The 13,703-nt window shown below is 39.1% G+C and overlaps 1 protein-coding gene across 5 annotated transcripts in view; it reads right to left on the bottom strand.

Annotated features, from left to right (window-relative positions):
- Positions 1-13,703, bottom strand: part of Ppp3cc (protein phosphatase 3 catalytic subunit gamma) — a 70,220-nt gene that overhangs the window by 34,664 nt on the left and 21,853 nt on the right. For all 5 annotated transcript variants that reach the window (XM_057786092.1, XM_057786094.1, XM_057786095.1 and 2 more), the window contains exons 2-4: positions 12,349-12,546; positions 11,681-11,805; positions 2,784-2,895 (exon numbers count right to left, since the gene is read on the bottom strand). In XM_057786092.1, the coding sequence (XP_057642075.1) occupies positions 2,784-2,895; positions 11,681-11,805; positions 12,349-12,546 (435 nt within the window). The remainder of the gene's footprint in view (positions 1-2,783; positions 2,896-11,680; positions 11,806-12,348; positions 12,547-13,703) is intronic.

Genomic DNA, 13,703 nt, shown 5'->3' with positions numbered 1-13,703 from the left:
AATGCAGAGGACTCTCTGTCAAAGTCAAAACCACAACACCACAGCACTCAGAACAGGACATCCACAGGCAATTTTCTTGCTACCCACTTAATTCTAAGTACCAGCAGCTCACTTCCATCAAGTGTATTCCAGGGCCTTTGTCAGTTGTTATATACATATTTAATTTTCTAGGCAAAAATAGTAATGTTTTAGAGAAACTGCAAAGTATTTCAAAATCTTAAAGGTTAGATGAAGGGGACAAACAGAGAGTAAAGAGTTTTCAGACACTGGCACAGTATTCTTTTATTTCTTTTACATTGTCTATGCACATGCACATATATACATAATATCAAAATGTGGGGGACAGAGGACAACTTTCAAGGAATCGATTCTCTGTTTCCTGGGGATTGAACTCAGGTCATCAGGCTTAGGAGCAAGTGCTCAGTCATCTCACTGGCCCTACAGTCATTCTTATTCAACTGCATACAGCCGAGTTACTAGAAGTGCTTCAAAAACCTATTCATGAGCCAGTGAGATGGCTTAGGGGACACAGCACTGTTGCTGTGCCCATACCCGGATTCAATCCTCAGGACTCACACAGAAAGGAGAGAATCAACTTAAGGGCCTCCACATAAGCCAGGGCATGTTCATCCCATGCACATACACAAAATTTTAAAAAAATCAATGTTAAAAAATATTTAATTACAGTGCTGAGGACTGAACTCAGGGCCTTTCACATACTCTACCACTGAAGTATACCCCAGCCTTAAAACACACACACACAAACAACAAAAGCCTTCAAGAGCCAGGGGTGGAGGCACACATCTACTTGAGAGACTGACAGATAGCCTGTCTATACAGGGAGTTTGAGGCCATCAAGGACTACATAGCAAGATCACATCTTTAAGAAAGCAAAAAAATTAAAAAGCCCTTCAAATAAAAGTCCCCAACTGAGTAATTTTTAGATTAGCAACTTGAAAAAAAATTACAAAAGTAGTACATAATGATGGCAAAAATAATTCAAACAGTATTAGAAAAATATTAAAATAAGACCTTCTGACTCAGCACCTCAGAAGTAAACACTAGTGCCAGTTTCTTCTTCACATAGTGTGTACGTTTAGCAAATGGCTTCTCTCAGCCAACAGCACATCTGAGCATCTCTCCTGACAGCACACACAGATCCCTCAATATTTAAATAGTGGCCTAGAATTGCTTTAAAAATATTTTGAGGGCCAGAAAGATGACTCAGCAGGTAAAGTACTTGCTGTGCAACCCTGAGGGCCTGAGTTCAATCCTGGGAACCCACATAAAGGTAGAAGCAAAGACTGCACTCCACAAAAATATTTTTCTGTCAGCCAAACTCCCACACACCCCTCTAATACTAATATATTGTATTTAATCAGCCCTTTATTGACAAATAATTATTTTTGATGTTATAATTGACAGTGGAATAAACATCCTCACAAAGCAAATATCTTACTAGTTTTCATCCATCTTCCTTGCACTGGGCAAACTGTGGCATGACTTCCAGAGGCTTCCACTTGGTATAATCATCCACTGTTTTTGAGTCCATGGATACTCTGCCTATGAGGAGCCTCACTGTTAGTTACATTTCATGAGATGGCAAAGGGGAGATTCTCCTGGATGACCATGACCTAAGCATGCCGAACCTTTAAAGGGCAGAGGCTTCCCCCAGCTAACTGACAATAAGTCAGAGACTCATTCAGGGTGGGCCAGAAGAAAGCCAACATCTACACTTGGAACTATCCATGGGAATCATATATCAAAAACCTGAAAGCAGTCTTAAAACTGAGAGTGACCCCCAGTTGGGAGCTAGCTGGAAAATACAGACTTTAATCCACAGTTGCAGGACTCCAAACACCTAGTGAGCTCAGAGGAAGGCACTCACAGTCCTCACAACATCATGACCTCAGCTGAGCAAAACTTAACAGAATCCAGACTTCTGGCCCTGCTAAATATGACAAGACACATGTGTGAGCTCACTAACATACAGTCTGCATGATACATTCTGACAAGTCAAAATACTGAGAAAAGGGAATGTATATCTGCAATTTTCACAAATATTGTGAAATTGCTGTCTAACTACTTGACACCAATTCAAATACCTACCAAGAGTAAATCTAACTTGATAACTTCCTGGTCATTATGGTCTAATGGTATCTTTATTTCAGAAAGTTTCTGGGGCTGAAATGATCTGAAGATCCTGTATTTGCAACAGAATTTAGTGTCTGACTAAATCTGTTGTTGTTGTTGTTTGAGAGAGAATTTTATAGAGCCCAAACTGACCTTGAATTCACCACATAGCCAAGGCTTGCCCTGAATGCCTTATCCTCTTTCCTCCACCTCTCAAGTGCTGGGATTATAGACATGAACACTAAACCTGGCTTACCATTTCTTTTAATAACTCTGACCTTTCCTTTCAGGCTCTCCTGGGAGGAAGGCTGCCATTATAACCACCCCATGTCCAATACAGGACACTACTGGCAACAAGACTCAGTATGAACACACAGTAAAATGACATGTGGGTGTTGAATAAACTCATTCTCTGATAACAGTGTAGGAGTACCCAATTTTTCTTCTTCATTTTCTTTTAAACAAGGTCTCACTCTATAGCCCAAGTTGGCTCCAACCTTGGGGTAGTCCTACTGCTTCAGCCTCCCAAGCGTTGAGTTACAGGCGAGAGACACCAAGCCTCACTTACTATTTTTATTTAGAAGGTATGATCTTAAGTGAACATGGCAGCACATGAAACAACTGAACAGTTCCTGGAGATGCATACTTACATTCCTGTTTGAAGGTGAAGTACTCTGTGAGATGCCTGCATTCATGATTTCCTCGAAGCAGAAACAATGTTCTAGGATAGTTAATCTTTAAACTCCATAAATACAGCACACACTAGGAGACACAAAGGATAATGTTCTTCATGACATAAAGACAGTTTAACTAAATTGAAATGACGTGCTCTATGGTATAGCTCACTGAAAGTCCCAAACTGAAAAATGCAATCTTCTAGCTTTTGAAAGTTACTCTTAAAGTTGGTAGAATAAGCAGCCTTCATAAAAAATCTCTCCCAAATATTTAAACACTGAGAACTCTCTGGGCAAAGCTACCCACATACATACCAGAGTCCTAAAATCTGCACCATTGTTTTATAGTGGACAAAAACTAGGACTAGGAACAAGGCAAGATTATTAACTGTCACTCTTCAACGTTACAATAAAGGTGTTAGCAACATAATTAGACAAATGAGATCAAGTAAAGGCTTCAGAATGGGTAAGGAATAATGTAAAGTATCGTTATGTGCAGATGACATAATTGTATAACTGAAGAAAAACAAAAAAACAATGATAAAAGCAGCATAAATAATAGAATTCAGCAAAATAGGATATAAATTTGAATATATAAATAAACAAGCTTTTATATAAAAGTATGAAATAGAGTAACATAGTATAAAAATTTCATTTAAAACCAGGCATTGGTGGCACATGCCTTGGCACTCGCCTTTAATCCCAGCACTCAGGAGGCAGATGCAGGTGGATTTCTGTGAGTTCCAGGCCAGCCTGATCTATAGAGAAAGTTCCAGGGCAGCCAGGGATACAAAGAAACCCTGTCTCAAAAAACAAAAATAAAAATTATAAAACTAAAAGTTACATTTAGAACAGCAACAAAAAGGCTAGGGATATAATATAGCTCAGTTAGTAGAATATCTGCTTAGCATGCACAAGGTCCTGAGTTCAAATGCCAGAACCCATAAACAAAACATAATGCCCCACACCCATAATACTAGAACTTGAGAGGTGGAAGCAGAAGAATCTGTGAGGAACCAGTAGTTAAGGTCAACCTTGTCTGCACAGTAAATTGAAGCAACTTAAGCTATGTGACACATTGTCTCAAAAAAAACAAAAACAACAATGTTCTGAGTCAGACATGGAAGTACAGACCATGCATCCCTGTACTCAGGTAAAAAGATCATGAATTCAAGGCTAGGTCAGACAACATAAGGAGTTCTAGACCAGCATGGTTACATAATAAAACCTATAATATAAAATAAAGAAACTGTACCCTACCATATGCCACAATACAGCAGTATTTTATCACAGTCCAGAAACGGATCCAAGTTCATGGGACAGACATATACAGTAAAAATGGTACCTCAAGTCATTAGGTGAAAGCTGTGCATGGCAGCCATGACGGCAATCCTAGCACTGAGTAGGCTAAAGAGGAAGACTGCCTTCAATTGGAGGCTAGCCTGTGCTACAGTATACAATCTTGTCTCATAAAAACAGAAAAATAAAATAAGATCACTGGGGTAATGATGAGCTTTTAAATAAACATCTCTGGGGTTGGATGCCATTTCAAAAGAATAAAAACAGCTCTAATGTTACATAGCACCCAACAAGTGACAAGAGAACAAGTGATCAGTATTGAAAAGAAGCTCTAGAAGGATGCATGGCTGAAGGAAAGAGATTGTAATGAGGAGAGGTCCACAGGCGAGAAAACAACACATTTCACTATGTGAAAAGGAAGGTACACAGGGGCTGGAGAGCTGGCTCAGCAGTAAAGGCACTCATTGCTCTTCCAGAGGCCCTGGGCTCAGTTCCCAGCGCCCATGCGGCGATTCACAACCATCCAGTTCCAGGGCATCTGATACCCTCTTCTGACCTCTGGGATGCCAGGCACGTACATGGTACACACATATACATACTGGTCAACACTAATATACATAAATAGATCTAAAAACAAAGAAAAAAATTACACAGTAAAGACAATACAGCAAAAACTGACAAAACTACATTATTAACTTAACTCTTGACACATTTTTAAGTCATGTATTTTCACTAATATGAAAATATATATACACGCTACAACATTGTCATAGCAAAATACTGGCAATAACATATACATACACACACTAAGAAACACCATGACACTATAAAAAAGAATGAGAAAGAACTATGTAAAATGTTTTGTCTGTTACTGCTATCTCTTATCCATATCACAGATATTATCAAATTCTAAAATCTGAAATACTCCAAAATCTGAAACTTTCTGAGTGCCAACATGATACTCCAAAAGATCTGACTCTGGAGCATTTCAGATTTTACTTCTGGATGAGGGATGCTCCACTGGTAAAGTCTATGCAAATGCTTTAATGCCCAAGAACCTCTGCAATAGAAAACAGATCTGTCTCAAGCTTTTCAGACACAAGGACTCAAACTCTATTATGACTCCTACCTGGAGTCTCTGCCTGTCCTCAGGCTCTAGCAGTCAGTCACTATATAACAGAGTAATTGTTCTAAGACACAAACATGGTTATGCTACTCCCCTCAAAGCCCCCAAAACATTAAAATAAGAGCAATTGAAATAACAACCCAGTGGCTTCATAACACATTCAGAACAAACCTAAATGCCCTGCCAGCACCTAACCTCTGCCTGCCTCCCCGCTACATCCCCACATCCCTATGCCTGTTCTCACCACCCCAGTCTTGTTACACTTCCCATTTCTCTACACCAGCTCTCAAGATCATTCCAGTTTCTACCCAAAGGTTACTGCTTCTGAAAGTCTTGCCCTGACTGATTCATCTAAATTAGTTGTTCCTATTTCCCTTTATCCTTTTATTTAACTTCATCTTCATGGATAGTAAACAAACAATATGTTCCTGCACCTCAAGAGAAAATCAAGAACTTAACTTTTAAGGATTTGATTTAAGGAAAAGTCAGATGTGCTATTAAAGATGTATTAATGTGAGGTGACCAGTGGGTAAAAGAGCCTGCTGTGTAAGTCTGGTGACCTGAGTTCAATCCAGAGAACTTACATAAAGGTGAAAGGACATAAAAAACTCCACAAGGCCGGGTGGTGGTGGCGCACGCCTTTAATCCCAGCACTTGGGAGGCAGAGGCAGGCGGATCTCTGGGAGTTCGAGGCCAGTTCCGGGACAGGCACCAAAGCTACAGAGAAACCCTGTCTCGGGGGAAAAAAAAAAAAACTCCACAAAGTTGTTCTCTGACCTCTACAAGTATACGGTAGCATGCACACACACCACCCCCATATAGTAATTTTTTAAATTAAAGATATATTCAATAAGACACTAGCTTCAGCAATGTACAGAACAAAATGGAAAATGAGCTTGTACCACTTTCAGTGCAATGATACAAAATCTAATTAACTGGGCCTGAGAGATAATCCTGGGGGTTAAGGAATTTGCTACCTAGCCCAACAACCTGAGTTCAATTCTTGGGATCCACATAGTGGAAAGAACTGATTCCTACAAGTTGTCCTTTGGCCTCTATAGGCATGTATGTAAACACACGTGTGCGCACGCACACACACACACTAGGACACAGCCACAAAGTAGCATAAGCTCCCTCCCTCCCTCTCTCTCATGCACAAAAGCATACAAATTAATTTTTTAAAAATAAAATAAAAAATTAGAACATTTTGAATCACGAGTTTATGTGCATTGAGGTATGACATGTGCATGTAAGGGGTCAGAACTTTTGGAGCTGGGTTACAGGCTTTGTGAGCCACCTGACATGGGTGCTGGGAACAGAACTCTGGTCCTCTGCAAGGGCACTACAAGCTCCGAACCACTAAGTGATTTTTCTAGCCACTAAAATAAAAAATTTAAAGATAATGCCCTAAAAATAAAAGTCACATAGTAGTTTATGCTTATACTCCCAGCACTTGGGAGGTGGAGACACACATATAACAAGCTTGGGGCTTTGGCTATATAAGATGCTATCTCAAAAAACTGGGAGGGGTGGTAGCTGGAGAGATGGTTCAGCAGTTAAGAGCATTTATTGCTCTTCTAGAGGACCTGGGTTTAGTTTCCAGGACCCACACATGGAGATTCACATCCTCCTAGAACTCCAGTTCCAAGGATCTGATTGCTGTCTTCTAACATCCTTTGGCACCAGGCATGCACTTAATTAAATCCAGGCAACAGTTATACATGTAAAATCAAAGTAAATACAATCTTAAAAGGAAAACACCTTTTAATTAAATCACCACTGTACCTAAAACTTTCAATTCAAGTTATTAAAAAAAAAGTCAAGATAAAAACCCATCAAATAATGTCAAACACAAACTACAATTTGTTAATATTCATTCATTCACCCAACCGGGTGTCTATTATATATCAGGAGACTAGACTAGCTCCCTAAAATTCATTTCTATTATTTTTAATTATGTGTGTATGTGTATGCCTGTGTATAAGTATAAGCACATGAGGGCAGGTGTCCAAAGAGTTATTTGGATCCCCTGGAGTTGGAGTTATAGACAGTTGTGAGCTGCCTGATATGTGTGTTGAGAGTCAAACTTGGGTCCTCTACAAAAACATTACATGCTTTTACCCACTAAGCCACCTTACTAGCCCTCTGGGTAAGGTCTTAATATGAAGATTACTACTTCGAATGACAGGAACACTTCTACTACAGAAAGACACGCTCAACAAGGGAACCTTTTGCTAGCTCCTCCAGAGAATATGAATCTTATTCTTTCTGTGTGAAGATGGGGATGCTAGGCAAGTGTTCTAGTGCTGAGTGACATCCTCCACCTGAATGTTAGTCTTGATTTTATCTCTACAGCTTGTTATAAAGTTGGTACTCAGGAACTTATTGATAAAGAAGGGGAAGAGCATATAACACAAAGTTTCCTGAAATGGCATATAGGTGTAGTGGTATTTCAATTGTATCCTAATAAATAAAGACTGCCTGAAGATCTCAGAGTAAAACAGTCCCACCGGCCAGCCTTACAGACCTGGTTATGGTAACCTTTAATCCCAGCAGCCACAGTGACACCTTTAATTCCAGTAGCCATACTAGTTACCATAGAAACTGGATGGTGCACGCCTTTAATCCCAGCCCTAGAGAGGATTATAAAATGGGAGGAAACAGCTCTCAACACACAGTCTCATTCTGAGATCCCTGGAGGCAGAATGGCCATTTGAGACTGAGGTCGAGGTAAAAGCCTGGCTGGCTGCTTTGCTTTTCGCATCTTCAGGCTGAACCCCAATTTCTGACCTTGAGTTTTTATTAATCGTGTTTCATATAGGCACAAAGCTCATTGTGAATTTTAAAATGTAATTTAGTAATTGTATCAATGAATTAAAACTATTTAAAAACCAGGAATTAGAGCCAGAGGAGGGCATATTCCTGTAGTTCCAGCTATTTGGGAGGCTGAAGCAGAAATTCAACACCAACCTGGCTTACACAGCAAGCTCTAGGACAGCCAAGGCTACAAAGAGAAAACACATCTCAAAAGAAAGAAAAATCCTACTTGGGTAACATAAAGAACCTGCCTCTAAAACAAAACAAAAGCCCAAGGGCTGGGATGTTGCTCAGTGGTAGAATTCATGCTGGGTTTAATCCCCAGCACCTAAATTTAAAAAAAAAATTAAAGCTTTAAAAGCCTATTTTTAAACTATATAAGTGATAACAATAAATAATTAGAAAATATTTTGTCACATTTAAAATTTTGTTTTTTCAAATTATGCATCTATCTGTTCTGTGTGCATGAGACCAGGTGCCCATAGAGGCCAGAAACATCTCCTCTTTCCTAGAGCAAGAGTTAAAGATGGTTGTGATCCACAAGCAGATGTGGATGCTAGGAACTGAACTCAGGTCCTTTGTAAAAGCAGTATGTGTTCTTAACGACTGAGCTTCTTCCCAGCCCCAATATTTATGTCTAATACGTTGTTCCAGGGAATAGGGATGTAGTTCAGTTGGTGGAGCATTTCCCTAGCATGCACCAAGTCCAGGGCTCCATCTTCAGCACTATGTAAATATCAAGGAAGCATGACACAGAAGGATCAGAAGTTCAAGGTCATCCTCAGCTATATAGCAAGTTTGAGTCCAGTCTAAGTCACATGAAACACTGCTTAAATAAAAACAAAACAACAACAAAAATACATTTCATTAAGTAAAACAATGAATAACTGAAAACATTCTATATTCTTTCCTTCTGTCTCTTAAATCATTTTATGTTAACAAACCCATAAAGAAAAACCCAGTGTGCCTTTTGAACGCCCACCCTTTTGAGATGATGTGCTGGCAATAGGAAGGCTTTCAAGGACAAAGTCTAGAAGCATGACCTCCACTCACGCCAGTACCTAGTTAGAGGACATTTGTGAGTGCCACTGAGCAGCAGGACAAGGCACAGCAGTGAGACGCTAGGCAAGCACTGTGCCACCGAACTGCATCCCTAGCTCCCTACACTGCCATTTAACTGAAGAGTAAAATAAAAATACTTTGTTGTTCATTCTTCCTGGGACTTTAGACCTGGCTCTTCTTCGAACACTGGGGTAAGACAGACAAATTATATTTAAGAACAATGCTATGCTGGGATTAAAGGTGTGCAGTACCATCACCAGGACAGAGGCAGAATTCTAATACATATTGAGTCTAAATGCTATCAGCAAATGAGATTCTGCATTTAATTTTTGGATTTTTTTTTCTTTACAGAGAAGCTCATGCAACCCAGGCTGGCATCAAACTCATTTATGTAGCTGAGGATGACTTTGATCTCAGAGGCAGGTGGATCTCTGTCAGTTGGAGGCCAGCCTGGTCTACAGAGCAAGTTCTATGATGGTCAAGTCTACACAGAGAAACCCTGCTTCAAAAAACAAAACAAAAACAAAAACAAACAAAAAAGAATTCTGGCTCTGCAAATTACAAGAAAAATCAAACAAATCCTTACTTAAATTACTGTTTTTTTTAAATGTATAAGGTTAATGCTTTAAATAAAATTAGATGTAATACTACAAAGGAATATATATGATATCTTATTTTCTAAATAATAAAGTTGCTTTTGTAATAAAATGAACATTTTGGAACCAAATGTGTTGAATTTAGTATAAAGGTTTCTTTGGATTGTTTCTGTTTCTCTCTCCTAGAATGGCAACATTGTAATCTTGAGATATTGAATACTATGTGCAATTCTATGAGAAATAGACTTTACTTGTTAATTGTTACCTATATTTTGTGAAATAATGGCATAACATAAACCTTCAGTATCTGATATCTACCCTTCTCTGTTTTAAGCCAATACCTGTACAGCTACTAACAGTGAGCAGAGGTGCAGGTGGTCTCTGAGTCCGTCTACAGTGTATTTAGAGTAACTGTTCTTCCTGCAACTAGGTTACATCGCTGCAAAAATGTAAAATGTCATAAATCAAATACTTTAAAAGAGTTTCCTAGAAATAGCTTTATTCTAGATTCCATAACATTAATATCCTTTTATCAATGAAGTTCTTTTGTGCTCATTTACCCTCGTTTTGTCTTCTTAATAAAACCTCTAAGAATTTAAAAGCAACAACAACAATAAAAAAGATCAATGCTATGAGAAGAAGAAGGAGAAAAAGAACCTTTCTAAGCCGGGCGGTGGTGGCGCACGCCTTTAATCCCAGCACTTGGGAGGCAGAGGCAGGCGGATCTCTGTGAGTTCGAGACCAGCCTGGTCTACAAGAGCTAGTTCCAGGACAGGCTCCAAAACCACAGAGAAACCCTGTCTCGAAAAATCAAAAAAAAAAAAAAAAAAGAACCTTTCTCTACCAGGAGCAATCTAGTGCAGCAAAATTCTCACACTGTGAAGAGCACACAGCCTAAAGACACCACAATCCCATAGAATCTGTCATCTCGTGTTCTTTCTGTATTACAAACTTGAAGACTTCTTCAAAAGGCTCCTTTACTTGTAAAGCCACAGATACACATCAAGCCGGGTGGCAGTGGTGCATGCCTTTAATCCCAGCACTTGGGAGGCAGAGGCAGGTGGAACTCTGTGAGTTCGAGACCAGCCTGGTCTACAAGAGCTAGTTCTAGGACAGGCTCTAAAGCTACAGAGAAACCCTGTCTCAAAAACAAAAAACCAAAAAACCAAAAACAACAAAAACAAAAACCAGATACACATCAAACATGAATGTGCTATAACTGCAAGTGTTTGAATTAGGGCCTAAAATAATGTTATGTTTACATACAAAAGCTTATAATTGTTTTTAATTCTACTCATGCTCCCATCATTTACTTCTTTTTTTTTTTTTTTTTTTTTTTTGGTTTTGTTTTTCGAGACAGGGTTTCTCTGTGGTTTTGGAGCCTGTCCTGGAACTAGCTCTTGTAGACCAGGCTGGTCTCGAACTCACAGAGATCCGCCTGCCTCTGCCTCCCAAGTGCTGGGATTAAAGGCGTGCGCCACCACCGCCAGGCCCATCATTTACTTCTTAAATATATAAAGGAATTCAGTTTTTATTAGCTCCACCTCATGTTTCGCCTTCCAAAGAACATACTGTCTGCCATGTGCAACAGGACCAGAAATCATTTCAGTAAGGAACTCCCGATGCCAAATTCTCAGAGGAAGACAAATCTAAGAGTCAACTACAGTCTTATAATTAAGGTTAGCTAATCCAGACACTGTTTAGCATGAAGAGTTATGTATGTGCCTTCTATATAGCCCAGACAGCATCTTCAAAGAGGAAAACTTAGCAAATACTTACTTTCAAAATTAGGAAGTTAAAAAAAGAACAGATTTTTTAAAAAATAAAACAATTCTCTATTACTTAAATGTCAAATGTAAGAAAGTGGATAAATTCTACCAGTGATCACATCTTAAGCTGCCCTCCAGATGGATGGAAAGCAGATCTTAGTAGAAGGTGGTACAATAGGGGAAGCAGAGCCAAGGTAATCTTACCTCTATACTAAAATAGCCTCTGTCCACGTAGTCACCCAGAAAGAGGTAGCGAGTAGTACTAGGTGATCCCCCAACTTCAAACAACTTCATCAGGTCAAAGAATTGTCCATGAATATCACCACACACTTCATAAGAAAGACAACAGGTAAAAATTATAAATTAGAAGGAAAACAACATTAGAGCAACAGGGACCAAATGTAACTTTTAATCACTTTGGCTTTTGACTAGACTTCTGTATAATTAGTTAGTTGTACTAAATATTACACAGTTATGAGTGTACTTTTTAAAAAAAAGATTTATTTTTAAGTGTGTGTGTGTGTGTGTGTGCGCGCGTGCGCATGTATCTGTCTGTGTGGGGGTATATACATGAGTACAGGTGTCCACAGAGGCCAGAGGTGGGGGATTCTCCCTATAGCTGGAGTTACAATGGTTGTGAACCACAGAACAGATACTTGGAATGAAAATCTAGTCCTCTGCAAGAATAGTATGTTCTCTTAACCACCAAGCTTGAGCCTCTAATGTTGGTTGTTAAGGAACAAAAGTCATTCTAACCAATGTCTAGACTGCTTTTAAAATTCCTAGAAATATTTATTACACTCCTTTTATTTTTGTAATAATTTCTCAGAATGAGTGCAAATTTAAGGGCCCCATATAGGTGCAGTTCATACCTGTGACTGGAGCATCCACTTCTATCATAGTCTTCTCTTGCCTCAGGATGGCAGCCCCATCGTTGATTATCTTTAAGGCCACCTCCTCTTCTACCCGGCCCTCTTTGACCAAATGGTTTTTCAAAACATCCATTTTAGGTTTCCCATTCTCAAATACTTCCTTCAAAGTTAGCCGTTGGGTTGGAGGAAAGGGGACAGCTAAAAAGACAAAAAAAAATTTTTTTTAAATATTTAAAGGCACAGATAACAATCAAAAACCTATTTTTAAAAATAAACTAAACCTAATAAGCAATTATAACTTCACAGTATTAGAATGTGAAAAAAATCCAAGATACTATGTATCAGAATTGATAATTCTAATTTTAAAATAGTCACAGTTCAAATCATATCCTGTCTGTACATTTATTTCACACACACACACACACTGAATAAATGAATGGGTGAATAAATGAATGAATGCAACAATATAGGTTTTGATAAAGCAGATGACTGAAGATGTAGCTCAGTTGGTGGAGTGTTTCCCTTGAATGGACAAAGCCCTGGGTTCAGACCCCCAATATTACATAAAACAGGCTTTGTGGCCCCCATTTGTAATCCCATCACCTGGAATGTAGAGGCAGTTGGGACAGAAGTTTGTTGCAGTAGGGCCCACTTGTTTGTCCCGGCCGCCCAGCTAGCTTAGCCCTGAAATAACCACATAGAAACTGTATTAATTAAATTATTGCTTCGCCCATTAGCTCTAACTTCTTATTGGCTAACTCTTACATTTTAATTTAATCCATTTCTATTAATCTGTATAACATCCAGGCTACTGTTTACTGTTCTTAGATCTACACTGAGAGAAGAAACATGAAAAAAATGTGCTGTCTGCTGAGGAAGGAGTGATGTGGGATGCCCTTCTGTATGCTGAATGTTTTATTACCACTGGTTAATAAAGAAGCTGATTTGGCCAATAGCCAGGCAGAATAGAGTCAGGTGGGAAATCCAAACAGAGATACAGGGAGAAGGGTAAAGACAGAGAGACACTATTCAGTTGCCCAAGGAACAACATGCCAGAGCACCACTGGTAAGACATGGGCCACATAGCGACATGCAGATTAATAGAAATGAGTTGGTTAATTTAGTTGTAAGAGCTAATAAACCTGAGCTAATAAACAGTTTGTAATTAATATTAAGCCTCAGAGTGGTTATTTTTAAAAGTGGCTGCGGGACCAGGTGGGACGAAAACCTTCTAGCTACAAAGGAGTATGCTCAAAGTTGCAGACAAGGTGGTGCACACAAAGCAGCTGTAATTACTGTAAGAGATTAACATTATTAAAGAGGAACCTTACAGTTTGCACTGGGACAACAGAAAA

Source organism: Chionomys nivalis, chromosome 12 (assembly GCF_950005125.1).
Source record: "Chionomys nivalis chromosome 12, mChiNiv1.1, whole genome shotgun sequence".
Lineage (NCBI taxonomy): Eukaryota > Metazoa > Chordata > Mammalia > Rodentia > Cricetidae > Chionomys > Chionomys nivalis.
The sequence above is the reverse complement of the archived record's forward strand: the minus strand, read 5'-3'. Positions and strand labels throughout refer to the sequence as shown.